This window comes from Stigmatopora argus, chromosome 7, assembly GCF_051989625.1.
Source record: "Stigmatopora argus isolate UIUO_Sarg chromosome 7, RoL_Sarg_1.0, whole genome shotgun sequence".
NCBI lineage: Eukaryota > Metazoa > Chordata > Actinopteri > Syngnathiformes > Syngnathidae > Stigmatopora > Stigmatopora argus.
The window spans coordinates 3494963-3513974 of record NC_135393.1 but is presented as its reverse complement, the minus strand read 5'-3'; the positions used below and the strand labels follow the sequence as shown (position 1 = coordinate 3513974).

The window sequence follows — 19012 nt, the reverse complement described above, 5'->3', positions numbered from 1 at the left end:
CTGCTTCCAGATGTGTTTTTATATTGAAGTATTTAACCCAGGGGTCACCAAACTACGGCCCGCGGGCCGGATACGGCCCGCCGGCACATTTGGACCGGCCCTCTGAACAATACCAGAGACGCTATTTTTTTTTTTTTTTTAATTTTTTTTTTTTTTTTTTTTTTTTTTGGGGGGGGGATGCAGCCCGCCGGCACATTTGGACCGGCCCTCTGAACAATACCAGAGACGCTATCGGATTTATTTTCCTATTTGGCCTTGAAGACTGGGACGTTTTAATCTTGTGTTTGGTTCATTGCACCCCTGCTGAGCCCACAAATCTTCCCAGTGAATCGGGCCTTCGCATTGCTCCTTTGGTGACACGCGCGGGGAGAGTGTTTGCCTTTGATGCATGCGGGCATTCCACCGTTGCATGTGTGAGCAGAGTGTTAGCGAGACATCTGGACGATCGCAGGTGAGGGCGGAGCCCTGGTACCATGGCTATTGCGATGCTATTCAAGCATATAAAAACTGTGCAACCTGAACCTGTTTGAGAACGGAATAATGGCGAAAAGGTTAGTTAAGAGAAAAATTGATTCAGAATGCAGGGTATTTAACCTGCAGTGGACAAACGATTATTTTTTTGTTCAATGCAAAGAAAAGGCTGTTTGTCTCATCTGTCAAGAGACGGTCGCAGTATTCAAAGAATACAATCTTCGCCGGCACTACGAATCCCGTCACAAGGACAAGTACGATAGCGTGCAAGGCCAAATACGAGGAGACAAACTCTCAAAGCTAAAAGTTGGACTATTATCTCAGCAGACTACATTTCTACGCCAAGCTCAGCTGAACCAGGCATCCGTTCGGGCCAGCTTTCGGGTTGCTAAACTGATAGCAAGCAACGGTAAGCCTTTCACTGACGGAGAGTTTTTTAAGAAATGTATGGATGTTGTCGTGGAGGAAGTGTGTCCCGAGAAGAAAGATGCATTTAATGCCGTAAGTCTGTCGGCGAGTACAATCACCAGACGCGTTGAAGAAATTGGGAATAATGTCTATGCCCAGCTGCAGCAGAAGACGAAAGAATTTGACTTTTTTTCAGTGAAAGCACGGACGTGCAAGACACAGCGCAACTGCTCATTTTTATTCGTGGAGTTAGCGCAAACTTTGAGATATGCGAGGATCTGGCAGCCCTCCAAAGTCTCAAAGGGACCACAACGGGAGAGGATATTTTTGACAAAGTGTGCCAAACCATGGAGAAGTTGGAGCTGGACTGGTCAAAGCTGGCTAGCATCACGACTGACGGGGCTCCTAGCATGGTGGGCGAAACTCGCGGTTTAATAGGACGCATGAACCGTGAGTTGGAAAAAAGGGGTCTCACCGCCCCGCTACGAGTCCACTGCCTAATTCACCAGCAAGCACTGTGCTGCAAAGTGTTGACGTGGGATTCTGTAATGAAGGTCGTGGTGTCGTGCATAAACTTCATCAGGGCAAAGGGACTTAAACACAGGCAGTTCCAAGAATTCCTGTCTGAACTGGAGTCTACGCACGGAGATGTGCTGTACTACACAGAGGTCCGATGGCTGAGCCGGGGCAGAGTTTTGAGGCGTTTTTACGAGCTTCCACCCGAAATTAACGCGTTTCTTCATTTAAAAGACAAAACGGTCCCAGAGCTGATCAACCCAGAATGGAAATGGCACCTCGCATTTTTAACAGACGTGACAGAAATACTTACCCACCTTAACTTGCAGCTACAAGGCGAAGGGAAACTCATTTGCGACATGTATTCACACATAAAAGCATTTGAGGTGAAATTAGCGCTGCTTTTGGAACAAGTGAAAAAGCGCAACTTTGTCCATCTTCCTGCTACCCAAAACCTGTCGACAGAGAACCCAGCGGTCCCGTTCCCAGCTGAAAAGTGCGTGGAAGCACTGGAAATGCTGAAGGCGGAGTTCGGTGTGCGATTCACTGAACTACATGTTCATGCAAAAGAAATCCGTCTTTTTCAGAACCCCTTTGTTGCCGACATTGATGAAGCCCAGCCTTCATATCAGTTTGAGTTGGCTGAGTTACAGAACTGTGATGTTCTGAAAGACGCATTCAAGCTCAACAGTCTCATTGACTTCTATGCCTCCCTCCCAAACGACACATATCCAAACATCAAAAAACATGCAATGAAAATGTCCTCAGTTTTTGGCAGCACGTATATCTGCGAGAAAACCTTTTCTCGCATGAAACTGCTGAAAACTCCGATGAGATCAAGATTGACAGATGAACATTTGCATCAGTGCTTGAGACTGGCTGTAACTAGAATGGAACCTGATATTCAACTTCTCACCAGCCAGATGCAGGCCCACAGTTCACACTGATGAACAGACATAGGTAAGCTCACTTTTCTGATTTGAATGAGTCATTCTGAGCATAAACAAATATAATCATAATAAAATCTACTGGGATAAAATCCATCTTTACAACCATACTGGTAGTGAAATGTATTGTGCTGTGTAGGTGCGGTTTCACTTAGTTCAGTTTCTCAACCTGCTTCCTTTGTGGTTTTCACAGGGAAGTTGATGAGAGAGCTGCAAACAGCGGTGTCTACAAGCCTATTGGAACAAAAGGATTATAAGGAAGAAACACAAGAACTTTAGGAGACTGCTCATATGTGTCAGAGAGATTCTGCTCTGACAACTGAGCTGAACTTTTATCTGTTAAGATTGTGCATGGCACAACAGAAAGTTAATGTTCCATGGCTTTTTTTCTATGAAGAACCCAGAGAGAGTTATTTAGTTCTTATTTATTTCATAAATAGTGTTATTTATTTCCTGTTTTTTATGTGAAGAACTCAGAGGGGGTTATTTAGTTATTATTTATTTCATTAATAGTGTTATTATTTGTTTTCTGACTTTTTTCTGTAAAGAACCTGGAAAGGGTTATTTGGTTATGTGTGGCTTTCTGGAAAACAATAAAAAAAAATTAAGCTCCCCTACGATCGTCACACTTTTTCTGTTACAAACTGACACCGGCCCCCCATCAGAGAAGGGAAAAGTTATGTGGCCCTCACAGGAAAAAGTTTGGGGACCCCTGATTTAACCAATCACATTTCAGCCATTATTTGTTGCCAGGGTCAGATATCTGCCTCAAGGGCTTCACAATCAGTTCTGCAGGCTCTGCTGCATTAAACAAGCGTCTATAAGACTGTTGCTTTAACCAATCAGAATTCGATTTGGTGACACCAAGGCCTTCCAGCAGACGTAGAGATACGTCATTGCCTTCTCGCAGGCGTAGGGATACGTCATCGCTTTCACCAACTATGATTGGCTATTGATAGAGTAGGCGGGCCAAAGCCAGAGTGATCCAGCCAGTTATTTGCCACCGATGGACATGGTGTTTGGACCAACGCTGGATTTGCAAATTTCACTTGTTTAACTAAATCAGCAACGAGACACCAAAGCACTGCCGGACACTTACAAGCAACGGTGCTCTCCAAAACTTTTGGGGAAACCCGAGTGGAGTTAGAGTTCAGCGAGCAAGTGCGCAGGGAAACAGAGCACCACAAGAAAAGGTAAAGAAAAATAGGAAAATCTTAAAAAGTTTGATAGACTGTGTAAACTTTCATTTCGGGGACACGATGAAAGCGCTGCATCCCCAAACAAAGGAAATTATGTGGAACTTCTTTCTCTCATTGCTGAGAGAAACACGGATTTACATTACCACCTGTCCACTAATAAAGTGTTTGGTGGCACGTCGGGCAAAATACAAAAATATCTGATCACTGCAATTGCTGAAGTGATGGAGGAAGAGATCAGAAGGGAAATAAAAGTACTGTTTGTCTCTGTAATGGTGAATGAGTCTGTGCGGTGTGCTGATGGATTTAAAGCACATCTGGATTATTTTGAATTTTGTTTTTTGCTTCACACATTTAATGGCATTTTGAGCATTCAGGCGGTGCTTTTTTCAATACTACAGAACAACAAACTGGATGTACAGTTTTGTCTTGCGAGAGTAAAGGAATTTTGTGACACAGTTGAGCGTGAGCGTGTGCGGTCGATTGGTCGCCGGTCTTTTGGTCGCCCGGACCGCGACAACGGGCGACCAAAAGACCGGCGACCAAAAGACCGGCAACCAAAAGACCGACAACCAAAAGACCGGCGACAAAACAAGGTAAAACAACACGGTCTACGCATCAATAAAAGCCAACAATGGCCATGAGCAGTTTCACTGAGCCGACATGTGAGTGTATAAGAGTTTGTATGTACATGCGTTGTCTCTTTAAGAAGGTACGTCAGTCAGGGTCTTAACAAGTTCTCCAACAAAAAAACAATAAAAGTCTGGGAAATTTGGAGCTTTTCTTTAGCCTAATAATTACTAGGGCAATAAGTATGACTAAATAGTAATTTGCAGTTTGTATTTAGGGAATTTGAGCAACGATTTAAATGGTAATTATCAATAATCTTCCGGGCGACCAAAAGACCAGCGACCAATCGACCGTTTACCGAGCGTGAGAGGAGTCGATCTGAGGAAATCTACAAGGCCACTGAACGCAGTGCGGGTGCTCCAACCGCGCAAAGAGGTCAAGCGCAAGATTCTCTGCTCACTACCACCAACTCCATGACAGGATTCTGGACAATATTATTTGCCAGACGCGGACCAGATTTCAAGACCACGAAAGACTGATGTTTCTGTCCCTCCTTGGCCCGCAGAAGTTTCGGGAATACCAGAAAACTTTCCCACATGCAGCCTTCTCCATCTTAATGCAGAGCCACGGTACACTTTTCAATCTGCCTCGGCTAAGAACAGAACTGATTGTAATGTATGCCACGGATGATTTTACAGGAAAATCTCCCACTGATCTCCTTGACTTCCTTCAGCAGAAAAATCTGAGTGAGAGCATGGGACGGCTGTACACATTAGTGGGTTTGACACTGACCATCTCCATGTCCACTGCTTCTGTCGAACGGACATTTTCAGCCCGAAACAGAATCAAAACTTATGCCAGAAATACAACAGGACTGTCAGGCCCCAGGCTAGACTGGTGGCTGGTTGCGCCTGTCACCCTATCACAGGTCCAGCCCCTAATGACTCGAGTGCTGCCTGGTGTGAGTCATTAGCCTACAAGGAGTATTTAAAGCCACCAGGAACATGACCATGCTGCTGGATCGTCTCAACAGTTTACTGTTAGGTACCCTCTCGCGGTTTTCTTTGCCTGCCTTATTGATATTCGACCTCTTGTTTGCTCCCAGGATTCCGACCACGCTCTGCCTCCACGACCACGGATCACGGACCACGGACAACGACCACGGATCATGGACCACGGATCATGGACCACGGATCATGGACCACGGACAACGACTTCGCCTTCCCCTCTTGTGCTTGCCCGCCTTGCGGACGATCGAAATAAAGATTTAAAAAGAACCGGACTCGCGCCCTCGCCTGCTTTGGGGTCCTCCATCCCCGTACGTAACAGACAGACTCAAAAGAACTTCTTGATGGACCTGAAACGCACGTGTAATCTGTACGACAGAGTAATTGAAATCTTCTTGAGGAACAAAAGGAGGATGGATTTTGTGTATAAATTAAAATAATTTTTGGCGAGTAAAATATGTCTATTTTCCTAAATAATATTTCAATTTTTTAGGTTATTATTGATTCTTTTTCATATCTGTCGCAGCTGCAGCTGCATTAAAGGTTTTATAGCCATAAAATACTTATTGAGGGTTGGATTGATTCACACACCACTACTGAAGGCCTAGGTGTGAAATGCACGGCCCGCCACTGTGGGACTGAGCTCATATGTCGATTTACTTTTAACCCAAATCAACGTTTCCCATAGAAATGAACTAAATAAAAATTAATTCGTTCCCACCCTCTGAAAAAAAGGATATTACAATGAAAAAACCTATTTTTATTGGTTGTAATTCACCATCTTAACAGAGTAACAAATAACTAGTGGTTATCAGTTCACGGATGGCAGAGAGAGAGACTAGACGGATGTGCTCGTAACATAACATAAATTTAAATTTAACTTAAATGAACTTAGATTCCTATTCACACGCACTTAAAAAAGTTTTAATCTTACATAACACTAAATTTACCTTCTTCTTCAATAACCAAGGCAAAGAAGTTAATGTATTCCACCGCGGCTTTTGAGGCGGACTTCCTGCTCCTCCATGCATATTGGCGAGCCAGCTCAGTCACACGTACACTACTCATGTTTTTCGATTATTTCATGCTTAATATCGATTGTCATCATACGCCTTTTCTTCGGACTACCCTTCATTGCACCGGCTTGCTTTGGACCCGTTGTGTTTCCCTGAATTCTGCACAGACTAACGCACAAAAAATGCAACGCTCCACCCAGTGCTCGTAGAGATCTTTGCAGGAGGGAGATGCGGTGAGAAAGACCATGAAATCACAAGTAGCCTCTCGCTGTCTCGTATGCTCGTATCTCAAAGTTTGTCTCGTATCTCAAGGCAAATATTTGATCGGAATTTTACTCGTATCTCAAACTTCTCCTATGTTGGGGCACTCGTATGTCAAGGTATTACTGTAACATTAAAATTATTTATATACATTGCGACAAGTAACAATGTTGTTACAGGTTTTAGACGAAGGACCCCAAAAGAGGCATAAAAACAGCTTTATGGGGGTTGTAAGATTATATCAGTTTTTGTGAGTATAAAAGCATCATTCTCATACAAACTGTGAATGGCTGACATGTCAGCATAAACACTCAACTGTCTGACTGAATAATCAATCTTAGTCTTGTGATTGGGTTGACATGTCAGCACAAACACTCAACTGTCCGACACTGATCAACTACTTTTTGCCCTGCAAATGACTGAAACGTATGTGTCCAAAGTCCTGCTGACAACTGTCAGTTTTGCCTGTATTTAAGACTCACTCACTGATCATTCGGTGAGAGCTGGAGGACAACAGACTGTGAGCGATCACGCTGTTTGAGCTCTCCCCATGTGTGCAGTCTGGTAATAAACCCATTTTCTTTAAATTGGTCTCACTCCTTCTTAACCTGCCTCCTGAAATTGTTTTTCAGATCTATCAGGGGTGAGGTCTCTTTATTGCAATTTATACTGTAATTTGCATTCTGGTGTTGACTTTTAATTTAATGAGACCAAAAATTCAGGTAACATAGTAATTTTAACTTTCTTTGTCACACTGGGACAATAAGAAAGCAATTTTAATACAGCAACTTGTTGTAAAAGCTGTGGAAATCCTGTGCCACTATCCAAGCAGCCTTGATAATAGGCCGAGTGATTATCGCGTCGGCCTCACAGATGAAGGGTTGTGGGTTCGATCCGAGGTTGGTCCTCACTGTGTGGAGTTTGCACTTTGCACATTCTCCTGGAGTTTGCGTGGGTTTGCGCACGTACACTATCATCCTGTTCCTGATCCGATGCCATGGCAGGATAATCTAGGCCGAATTGTTCAGCACCGGCAAGTGCCCTAGACAGGCAGTCGGCCACCACATTGGATTTACCCGTGACTTGTCTGGTGTGCGCGGTACACTCAGAAATGTACACGAATTGCCGCTGTTCAATTGCAGACCAAGGTTCTGCCGCATGTGACATTGAAAATGTTGAAAAGGTTTGTGATCGATGTATGCAGTAAAATTGCAGGCCTCTAAAAAAAGCAAAAATGATGCACAGCTAACCAAGAACCCAGTAGCTCCCTGTCGAAGACTGTTACGTCTTTAGTGACATCGTGACATGGAAATGCGGAGTAGGACCCCATTCCAGGGAAGCAGGCAAGGACGAGGGAACGAAACTCAAACGGAACTTTGATGACAAAAGACTTGGCGTCTAATAAGAAAATCAAACTTGACGGGGAAAAGCACGGGGAAGCGAGGAACGAGGAAACTTGGAACATGGAATGAGGGTACGTGAAAACATGGAATTGGAGTGAAAAAATGCACAACACGCTCTGGTTGCAGACAGGAAGCGGGACCTACTTTATTGAAAAACTCGGCCTCTTTTAAGGCTTGAGCGTAGTAGGGGGGGAGGACATCCGCTGTCCTTCGCAATCACGTCTGAGCACAGTACGGTGAGAACGTGAAGGACTCTGCCCTCCTTCGTCATCGTTTTGGCAATGTCTGATATATTCTAAGCCAGCCCTACCCTGGCTCATGAACACATGTTACTATCTGCCACAATAGGTGTTATCTAGACTAACAGGCGCCTCAAAATTCCAAATCAAATCAAAAGCCTTTATTGTCATTATACAACAGCTGCGCATAACAAAATTAAGTGCGTATTTCCCAGTAAAAACATAAATAAGTAATTTAAAAATTCACGTCCGGGCAAGGTAATTCTAAAATATTGCACAATCTAAGATATTGCGCATTGTTAATGCACACCCCGAAGTTATTGCACAGAAGGGATTGTGTGTCGTGCTAGTGCAAGTTCAGAGCCCTGATGGCTCTGGGGGAAAAAGTGTCCCTAAGTGTATTTGTCTGTGTTTTGTGAGACCTGAAAGCGTCTGCCAGAGGGCAGCAGCTGAAACAGGTTGTGACCGGGGTGGTAGGGGTCCCTAACAATGTTCCCAGCTCTGCTGAGGTAGCAAGGGCTGGCAATGTCATCTAGTAAGGGCAGAGAGCAGCCGATGATCTTCTGGGTCGTGTTGATCACTCTCGGGATGGCTTTTCTGTCTGCTGCCGTGCGTCCAGCGTACCACACTGTAATGCAGTATGCCAGGATGCTCTCCACAGTGGCTATATAGAAGGTTACCAGAAGCTTAGTGTCCAAGTTGTTCCTTCTGAGGTTACCGACCTCCCTTCCACGACTACGCTACTCCCTTTTGTGCCTTTGCCCATCTCTTGGACGATTCTAATAAAGATTCGATAACCAGACTTGCTGCCCTTCTTCTTCTTTTTCACCTCAGGCGCCTGAGGATTACCCTCAGCAGCGCTAGAGCTGCCACTGGAACACGGATTAGTTCATCCAGGGAGTTGCCCAGGCCGCGATGGAAGCGTTCGGTCATTAAGGCCGGACAGCGGAGCCATAGGTGTTCAGACGAGTCTGTTTCCTCGTCGCACAGGCGGCAGCGATCCGAGTCGGTGCCCGGCCTGGAGCCTGGAGCCCGGCCTGCCACACCAAATGTCTCCAGTCTCCTTGCCTGCTTTGGGGTCCTACGTCCCCGATCGTAACAGCACAATCTAGCCAACATGGACCCCGCGGGCTCAAACCAAGCCACCACCGATCAACCAGCACAGCCAAGCGATCCACTTCCTTCTGACTGAGGTATCGAAGATAACCCAAACCCTCAACTCCATACAGGCACAACTCACGCCTTTGCCTCACTCACAGAGTGCACAGGCAACCCCAGTCTCACCAGAGGTAACCCCGCTACCGCCGCGCCGCGAACTTATGGTTACGCCGCCCGCCCCTTACAGTGGGAATCTCTGCGCATGTCAGCAGTTCCTAGTTCAGTGCCGTCTGGTATTTGAACCACAATGTCTTACCTTCAGCACGGACCGAGCCAAGATCGCTTACCTCATCGGCTGTCTTCGAGATGAGGCCCTGGCATGGGTGACCGCTGAATGGGAGCGGGGCTCCAACATATTCTCCTCCTATGCCGAATTCACCGTGGAGATGTGAAAGGTCTTCGACCACCCGGTGAGCGGCCGGGAGCCAGATGGGCGCTTGATGTCTCTAAGACAAGGCGTCCTGAGCGTCGCCAAATATTCAGTAAAGTTCCGCATACTTGCCGCCGAAAGCGACTTCAATGACAGCGCCCTCCAGGACACATTTCTGGGGGGTCTAAATGAAGCGATGAAGGACGAACTGGCATGCTGTGACGAGCCCGAGTCCCTCGACGCGCTTGTGAAATTGGCCATCAGGATTGATGGCCGACTCCAGGAATGCCGAAGGCAGTGGCGAGGTGGCTCGCACATGGGCGCCGTGGGTGGACTTCGGCGTCTGCTTCCGGCTTCCCCCCGGCGGCTGCGGCCCCTCCTCCCTTGATGATGTCAGAGCCTATGCAAATTTCTCGCGCTGGGCTGTCAGAGGAGGAACGCTCACATCGCCGCCAGGTTGCTTTATATTATTACTGTGGCGAAGATGGACATCTCTCAAGAACATGCCCTCTCCGCCCGGTAAAAAGGCTCACCAATAGTAAGGGAGGTTATGGTGAGCCTGGCTATTGGGGAATCCTCCCGCTGTTTCTTGCTGCCAGGATCTCTTTCCTGGAGGGAAAAACTCACGTGACCACCGCTCTGGTCGACTGCGGTGCGGACAAAAGCTTTATCGATCGCTCCGTGGTCTCTAGGCTTGGCATCGGGACTCGGGCCATAAATAGGCCCCTGAAAAATAACGGCACTTGACGGACGTACCTTAAGCAGAGTGGAGCTACGGACGGACCCAGTTCTACTTTGCCTATCCGGGAACCACCAGGAGATGGCGTGCCTTTATGTTTTGGACTGCCCGGAGGCTACTATTGTTCTAGGCATTCCTTGGTTGAGACGGCACAATCCGGTGATCGACTGGGGCGGACCCAAGGTGGTAGCCTGGAGCCCGGCCTGCCACACCAAATGTCTCCAGTCAGACCACGTACCCACAAGGTCACCTACGAGGCAAGACCCCCCTGACCTAGCAGCAGTGCCTGAGTGCTATCGGGACCTTTCACAGGTTTTAAGCAAGGACCAGGCTATGGAACTTCCCCCGCATCGCCCGTATGACTGCCATTAATCTATTGCCAGGCGCTTCTCTTCCCAGGGGCCAGATCTTCAACATCTCCAGGCCGGAGCGGGAGGCACTGGAGAAATACATCTCCGATGTGCTAGCAGCAGGACAAATTCGCCCATCCTCCTCCCCTGTCGGGGCTGGCTGTTTCTTTGTCGACAAGAAGGACGGTTTGCTGCGCCCCTGCGTCGACTACCGAGGCCTGAACAAGATCACGGTCAAGAACAGATACCCTTTACCGCTCATCGACTCGCCCTTTACCCCGCTGCACGGTTCCTGCATTTTTTCAAAGCTAGACCTCCGCAATGCCTACCATCTTGTCCAGATTTGGGAGGGGCACGAATGGAAGACGGCCTTCTCCACCCCCCTGTGCCATTTCGAATACCTAGTGATGCCTTTCAGCCTCTGCCACGCCCCGGCAGTGTTCCAGTCACTGATTAATGACGTGCTCCGAGATATGCTCAATCAGTTTGTATTCGTCTATCTGGACGATATCTTGTTTTTTTCACGTACCCTTGAGGAGCACGAGCAGCACGTGCGCAAGGTGTTGCAATGCCTCCTGGAAAACCGCCTATAGGTTAAGGCTGACAAATGTGAATTCCATGTCCCTCGGACCACCTTTCTGGGGTATGTGGTGCCCGATGGGGAGGTGCGGATGGATGCCACAAAGGTGGCAGCCGTAACTCAGTGGCCCAGGCCCAAAGGGAGAAAGGAGCTACAACGCTTTTTGGGGTTTCTATAGGCGTTTTATCAGGAACTATAGCCACGTCGCCGCCCCCCTCACAGCACTCACATCCACGAAACTCCCGTTCCGTTGGTCAGACGCAGCGGAAGTGGCGTTCATTGATCTGAAGACCCGTTTTACCTCTGCTCCCGTCCTCGCCCACCCAGACCCTGAATTGCAGTTCCAGGTGGAGGTCGACACCTTGGAGGTGGGGGTTGGCGCTCTCCCAGTGCAGACAGGCGGATGGGAAGTTGCACCCCTGCACCTTCTTTTCCCGTAGACTGTCTCCAGCGGAACCCAACTACGGCATTGGGGACCGGGAACTGCTCGCGGTGAAGATGTCCCTGGAGGAATGGCGGCACCACCTGGAAGGGGCTAGTCAGCCTTTCACGGTTCTAACGGACCACAAGAATCTTGAATACCTCAAGTCGGCCCGGAGGCTGAACCCTCGCCAGGCCAGGTGGACCATGTTCTTTAGTAGGTTTAATTTCACACTAAACTATATCCCAGGTTCCAGGAACGGGAAGCCTGATGCGTTATCCCGCATTTTCCATCCCCCGAACTCAGAGGAGGAGCCCGCAACTATCCTACCTCCCTACTGCATTGTGGCTTGTATGAGGACGAAGTATGAGTGCCCAAGATTTGGAGCCAGACCCAAGAAGAGATTCGCAGAAGGACCTTTATGTTCTGACCCCAATGCGTTCCAAGGTGCTTGAATGGGCCCACACCTCCCGCCAGATCTGCCACCCGGGTGTTGCCCGCATACTGGCGGTGTTGCACCAATGCTTTTGGTGGCCGAAGTTAAGGGCAGATACACAATCCTTCGTGTCTGCCTGCCACGTGTGCACGCGCAACAAGTCTTCCACCAAGCCGAGCTCCGGTCTACTCCGTCCACTCCCAATTCCTAGCCGTCCTTGGTCTCACATTGCAATCGACTTCATCACAGGCCTTCCTAAATCCCAAGCACCGTCATACTAACCATCGTTGACCGGTTTTCCAAAGCTGCACACCACCACCACCACCGCCAAATGAGGCATGGCTGACATAGGCATAAAAACGGAAGCTACAGAGAGATAGAAATCTTTTGAACAACCAAGTATTTTTTTCTTTCTATGGTTCTTGTTTTCTTGCAAGAATATTAAATAAATCATCCATTTTATCATGTCTCTTCAATGTCTTCCAAGTATGTTTTACTCAAAGAGACATCTCTAAGAATACTCTTACAATTTATTGATAATTGAATTGAATGCCTTTATTGTCATCATACAAGGATAATGACATTTAAATCTTCACCATGAAGTGAATGCATAAATAATCAATAAATAATCAATAAATAAGTCATAAATAAATAGGAAGTCAACATAATAAGTAGCGGCCCGGCGGATGAGTGGTCAGCAGTCAGCCTCAGAGCTCTGGGGTCCTGGGTTCAAGTCCAGGTCGGTTCACCTGTGTGGAGTTTGCATGTTCTCTCCCGGCCTGCGTGGGTTTTCTCCGGGTACTCCGGTTTCCTCCCACATTCACAAAAACATGCACGGTAGGCTGATTGGACACTCTAAATTGCCTCTAGGTACGAGTGTGAGTGAATGGTTGTCCGTCTCCTCGTGCCCTGCGATCGGCGGTCAGTGTCCCCCACCTCTGGCACCAGCCCCCGCCGCAACCCTAGTGAGGATAAAGCGGTTCAGAAAATGAATGAATAAATGATAATGATTTAATAGAATCCACAAAGATTATTTTATTCTATCATCCATTTTACCGGCCAACACATCTATAACCTTAAAGCCACTATGTTTGGCATAGACTATTTAATGTAATGCAAAATCGCGGGACAATCATGGCAACTTTGTTCTTATTCAAAATGTAAGGTTATCATACTGACAAAAAGATACAGAACAACGTGCTAAGTTATGAGCACCATGTTTGCAAGTGTTTCTTTGGCCATGAAATGAGGGGGAACTGGGGTATTTTTCTCAACAAAATATCAGCACATAGACAAATAATATTTCATTTGGAAATACATTGACAGCCTTCACAAAGATTATGTTATTTCTCCATCTATTTTACAGACCAGCTGACCAGATGTATACATGTGCAAATATGGTATCTTTGCCCTGATCAATGGACCGACATAAACTGTAACACAACGTTTGAAAGAACATTCCAACTATATTTTTTACTTTTTTTTCTCTTTGAGTTTTAAATCAAAACGTTGAGATTTGCTAGCACCCTTTTTGACACGGAGTTGAATTCCGGAGTTAGATGTAAACAGGAAGTGCAACAGTAACAAAGAGGAACCAAGTACAAAAAACAATCGACCAAAAGGAATGAAGGAACCTATGAGAGTATGAAGATAATTCTCATTTTTCTGACATATTTATTGCAAGGTAAAAACAGATTTACTTTACTAACCCTAATATATACATGTACATATAGTGTTTTGTGGGGGGGGGGATATACTGGACGTTTGAGAAATTGTAATAAAAAGGTGTTTATTACAGGTGTAGCCAGCATGAAGATGAAAGTCACAGGAGAAACTGGGAAGAGTATTACAATAACATGTTCCCTCGACGACACGTCAGATGCTGTCAAATACTTTTGTAAAGGAAACTGCAAATATGATGATGATGTTCTCATAAAAAGCAGTGGGAATTGGAATTTAGAAAAATACCATTTAGAAGACTACAAAAAGAATTTCAAAGTTACAATCTCTCATTTAACAATGGGAGATTCGGGTACTTACTGGTGTGGATGGGAAAGATCTGCACGTTGGGATATCTACAGAGAAGTTGTCCTTAGCGTTAAACAAGGTGAGTGGAGAAAGAATAGTTCCTTCACTACCACTATTTGATACATCAAAAATCTTCTCAGCTCGGGTAAAATCTTTCCAAACACACCCCCTAATAATCGCAATGCAAAATAAACAAACTATAACTAACTACCACATGCACAGAAACATATTAATTTTATTACAACTGTTATAGAGGCGGCTCGGTGGAACGAGTGGTTGGCCCGTTGGCCTCACAGCTCTGGGGTCCCGGGTTCAAATCCAGGCCATGTCCACTTGTCTGGAGTTTGCATGTTTTCCCCAGGCCTGCGTGGGTTTCCTCCATGTACTCTGGTTTCCTCCCACATTCTAAAGACATGCATGGTAGGCTGATTGGACACTCTAAATTACCCCTAGGTATGGGTGTGTGTGCATGGTTATCCGTCTCTTTTTGCCCTGCGATTGGCTGGCCACCGATTCAGGGTGTCCCCCGCCTCTGGCCCAGAGACAGATGAGAAAGGCTCCAGCACCCCCCGTGACCCTAATGAGAATAAAGCGGTTCAGAAAATGAGAGAACTGTTATAGTTGAGGCCTCTCTTGAAGCCATAACCATCAATTCTATGTATACTGTTATCTTGTTCGGGCTCATAAAAGGTCTCGCCTGTCCCAGCCAACAGACAAAAGACAGACTTCAGTCTGGATCAGACACTAGTCCTTTTAAAAGGGGCATAGATACAAATGCTAATATACTGTATAAACACACAAACTCACACCGTCACCCAGCAGAAATCATGTGGCCTTCATGGAAGCCAGGCGAAGATACCGCAACGGCATTTATTAAGTGAAATAAAAAAACAACAATTAAATACGATGCAGCCCGAGTCAACATTGAACACCACAATCATAGCTATAAACATTGCAAAATTTAATGATTACGTTTTCAGGTCTTTATTGGTGTACGACTATAAATCATCATTTGAGACCACATAAGCATAAATAAATATAATTATATACATATATGTAAATGTAGATGTATATATATATATGTATGTATATGTATATATGTGTATATATATGTGTGTGTGTGTAGATATATATATATATATATATATATATATATATATATATATATATATATATATATATATATATATATTATTTTCAGTTTGATTCACTGCACACCCATGTCCTTTTTCAGCTTTACCAACAAGACAAGAAACAAAAAAAGCTCAGTCAACAACAACAAATCCACCTCTACAACGTCTTCCAAATACATCCTCTAGTAAGTCAAAAAACAATTAAATACGATGCAGCCCGAGTCAACATTGAACACCACAACCATAGCTATAAATATTGCAAAATTTAATGATTACGTTTTCAGGTCTTTATTGGTGTACGACTATAAATCATCATTTGAGACCACATAAGCATAAATAAATATAATTATATACATACATGTAAATGTAGATGTTTATATATATGTATATGTAAATGTAGATGTATATATATATATGTGTGTATATGTATATATTTATATGTTAATTATATACATATATGTAGATGTATGTATATATATATATATATATATATATATATATATATATATATATATATATATATATATATATATATATATATACATTTACATATATGTATATAATTATATTTATTTACGATATATATATATATATATATATATATATATATATATATCGTAAATAAATATCATACCTATCGACTTATACGTTTTTCCCGTATTTTATACGTTTTTTGATCATTTCAAATTGTGTACGCCGTATAACAACTTTTGTACGGGATTTTTTTTAAGTACGTTTTTTGTAAAACGGATCTCGTTTTACGCATTTCGGCTCTAATCCGGATCGTCTCGGTCACTGGTAGCAGACGAAAACGTCATCGTCAACCGCTAATATTGTCATGCTTTAAGCATGATATGCGCACACGCATTCCCCTTTCACACGAAACAGGAAATGATTAAATCATTTCCTGTTTCGTTATTTAAGCAGCTATGAGTCATAGCGCTTGGGTCCGAATACATTCACGGTCGCGTCACGACAACGCGGCGCGACCATAACACTTTTACGTGCACCCTATGTGAGTAAATATGTGCCGCGTTGCGTTTGTACGGTTTTCTATTGCTTAATACGGGGAATTCCAATCATTAATACGGGGAGGAATTGGCCCAGGTTGACAGGTATGAAATATAATTATATACATATATGTAAATGTATATATATATACATCTACATTTACATATATGTATATAATTATATTTATTTACGCTTATGTGGTCTCAAATGATGATTATATATATGTATATATATATATATATATATATATATATATATATATATATATATATATATATATATACATATATATATATATATATATACATATATATATATATATATACATATATATATATATATATATATATATATATATATATATATATATATATTATTTTCACTTTGATTCACTGCACACCCATGTCCTTTTTCAGCTTTGTCAAAAGCTGAGTCAACAACAACAAATCCACCTGAACAACATCTTTCAAATATGTCCTCTAGTAGGTCATAATTAGTACTTGGTCATTAGACATGTGCCATTTGTGTGAAACACACACTTCTGAGAAATGCTTTTGTCATTGCAGAAATGCCAATATACATCGGAGCTAGCCTTGGAGTGATCACTCTCGCCTTGGCATTGGTTCTTCTGATATATTTCAGACAGAAAAAAGGCAACGTGAGCACATATTCTGGTATGAATAACAGAGAGAAAGTCCAGTTCAGGGTGTCCCTCGCCTCATCTCAGAAGTTGGCTGGGATAGGCTCCAGCACCCCCTGTGACCCTTATGACGATAAGCAGTTCAGTAAATGAATGAATGAACGTTCAATCTTAACACCAGGTGCAAGAACCAAACAGATGTCATTTGACCAACTATGTAAACATTTTGTTGCTCTTTCTGGTTAACACACAAGACAACACACTGACCTGAAAGTGTTTAACAACAAAAGCCTATCTGATTTACGTTTTTGCTTTACTTTAATAAATGCTATAATCAATGGAAGATCAATTCTCTCCCATTTAGCAACATGAATTAATATTTTTTTGAATTCACCCAAAATACTGGCAGCATAATTATCCAGACTTGTACTCTTAAAAGAAACAAACTGGAAAAAAAACATGAAAGGTACCGTCAAATTAACACAAAAAACTGTAAAAGGAACTACATTTTTAATTATTGTTTTACAGCACACTACTGTATAAAATATGGGGTGGAAGTGACTTCACTGTGTGCCCTTTAATCATTCTATTCACCCAGGGTTTAAATAAGTACTTCTACTGTGGCAGTGGTATTACTAAATACTGAGCCAACAGTCAAGTTTAGTTCTAGCTGCCAGTACACTCTCTTTTCTCTTTAAGATTTTTTTGTCACATTAGATCACATTTTATAGGTTTGAAATAATGTCAATGTGTTTTTTTTCACAGGAAGGGAAAAAGAAAAACCCCTAAATTGTGCAACCAGCTTGAAAAAAAAGAAAAAATCTGATGGTGAGCACATCTCAACTGCTGTGGAAAGCCATGATACTCGCAGAAATAGCAATTCCCCGAATTCTCCAAACAATCTACTATATGCGACTGTAACCCACAAGCACTTTAAGAGCAACACTGTCTCTCGTGAACCTACAGACATCGCATACTCCACCATTAAATTCACAGATGAATCAGCAGTGTACTGCAATGTTTAAACGCCAACGCACAAAACCAGTCTATCACAATCACATCTATTCATGTTCATATGTACCAGTGTGACATGCAAAGTTTGTAATGAAATAAAGTACTGTTTCTGATTTACTAAAGGAAATACATCCTCATTTTAAAATATGTATTTTAAATTAGGTGCTTAAAAGAGCAGTGGGTAAGAGCACAGCCAAGATGACGGAGATGCGAAAACAGAATCATTTGACAAATGAGTTTAATCTATATATCAAATATTAGGAATGCCAGTACAGTCATACCATGAGATACGAGCTTAATGCGTTCTGGGACTGCAGTGGTGTGCCGTCAGGGCCTTCAAGGCCTTCTCTGCTGGCCTAAGAAATATCTGAATCACAGACTGATGTTAATTATATTTTGTCCATGAATACTTATTAAATAATTCCAAATTGTCTGTTAGCTTCCTTTCATTGCTTTCCCCCTGGTTGCACTGCTTCCAGATGTGTTTTTATATTGAAGTATTTAACCAATCACATTTCAGCCATTATTTGTTGCCAGGGTCAGATATCTGCCTCAAGGCCTTCACAATCAGTTCTGCAGGCTCTGCTGCATTAAACAAGCGTCTATAAGACTGTTGCTTTAACCAATCAGAATTCGATTTGGTGACACCAAGTCCTTCCAGCAGGCGTAGAGATACGTCATTGCCTTCTCGCAGGCGTAGGGATACGTCATCGCTTTCACCAACTATGATTGGCTCGTGATAGAGTAGGCGGGCCAAAGCCAGAGTGATCCAGCCAGTTATTTGCCACCGATGGACAGGGTGTTTGGACCAACGCTGGATTTGCAAATTTCACTTGTTTAACTAAATCAGCAACGAGACACCAAAGCACTACCGGACACTTACAAGCAACGGTGCTCTCCAAATCTTTTGGGGAAACCCGAGTGGAGTTAGAGTTCAGCGAGCAAGTGCGCAGGGAAACGGAGCACCACAAGAAAAGGCAAAGAAAAATAGGAAAATCTTAAAAAGTTTGATAGACTGTGTAAACTTTCATTTCGGGGACACGATGAAAGCGCTGCATCCCCAAACAAAGGAAATTATGTGGAACTTCTTTCTCTCAT

General features: G+C 43.8%; 1 protein-coding gene across 1 annotated transcript; it reads left to right on the top strand.

Annotated features, from left to right (window-relative positions):
- Positions 1-179: 179 nt before the first annotated feature.
- LOC144078052 (general transcription factor II-I repeat domain-containing protein 2-like) lies at positions 180-2959 on the top strand. Its single transcript, XM_077606244.1, has 2 exons — positions 180-2355; positions 2536-2959. Exon 1 carries the CDS (start codon positions 1227-1229, stop codon positions 2340-2342), a length of 1116 nt encoding a protein of 371 aa, XP_077462370.1. The 5' UTR covers positions 180-1226; the 3' UTR covers positions 2343-2355; positions 2536-2959.
- Positions 2960-19012: the final 16053 nt, after the last annotated feature.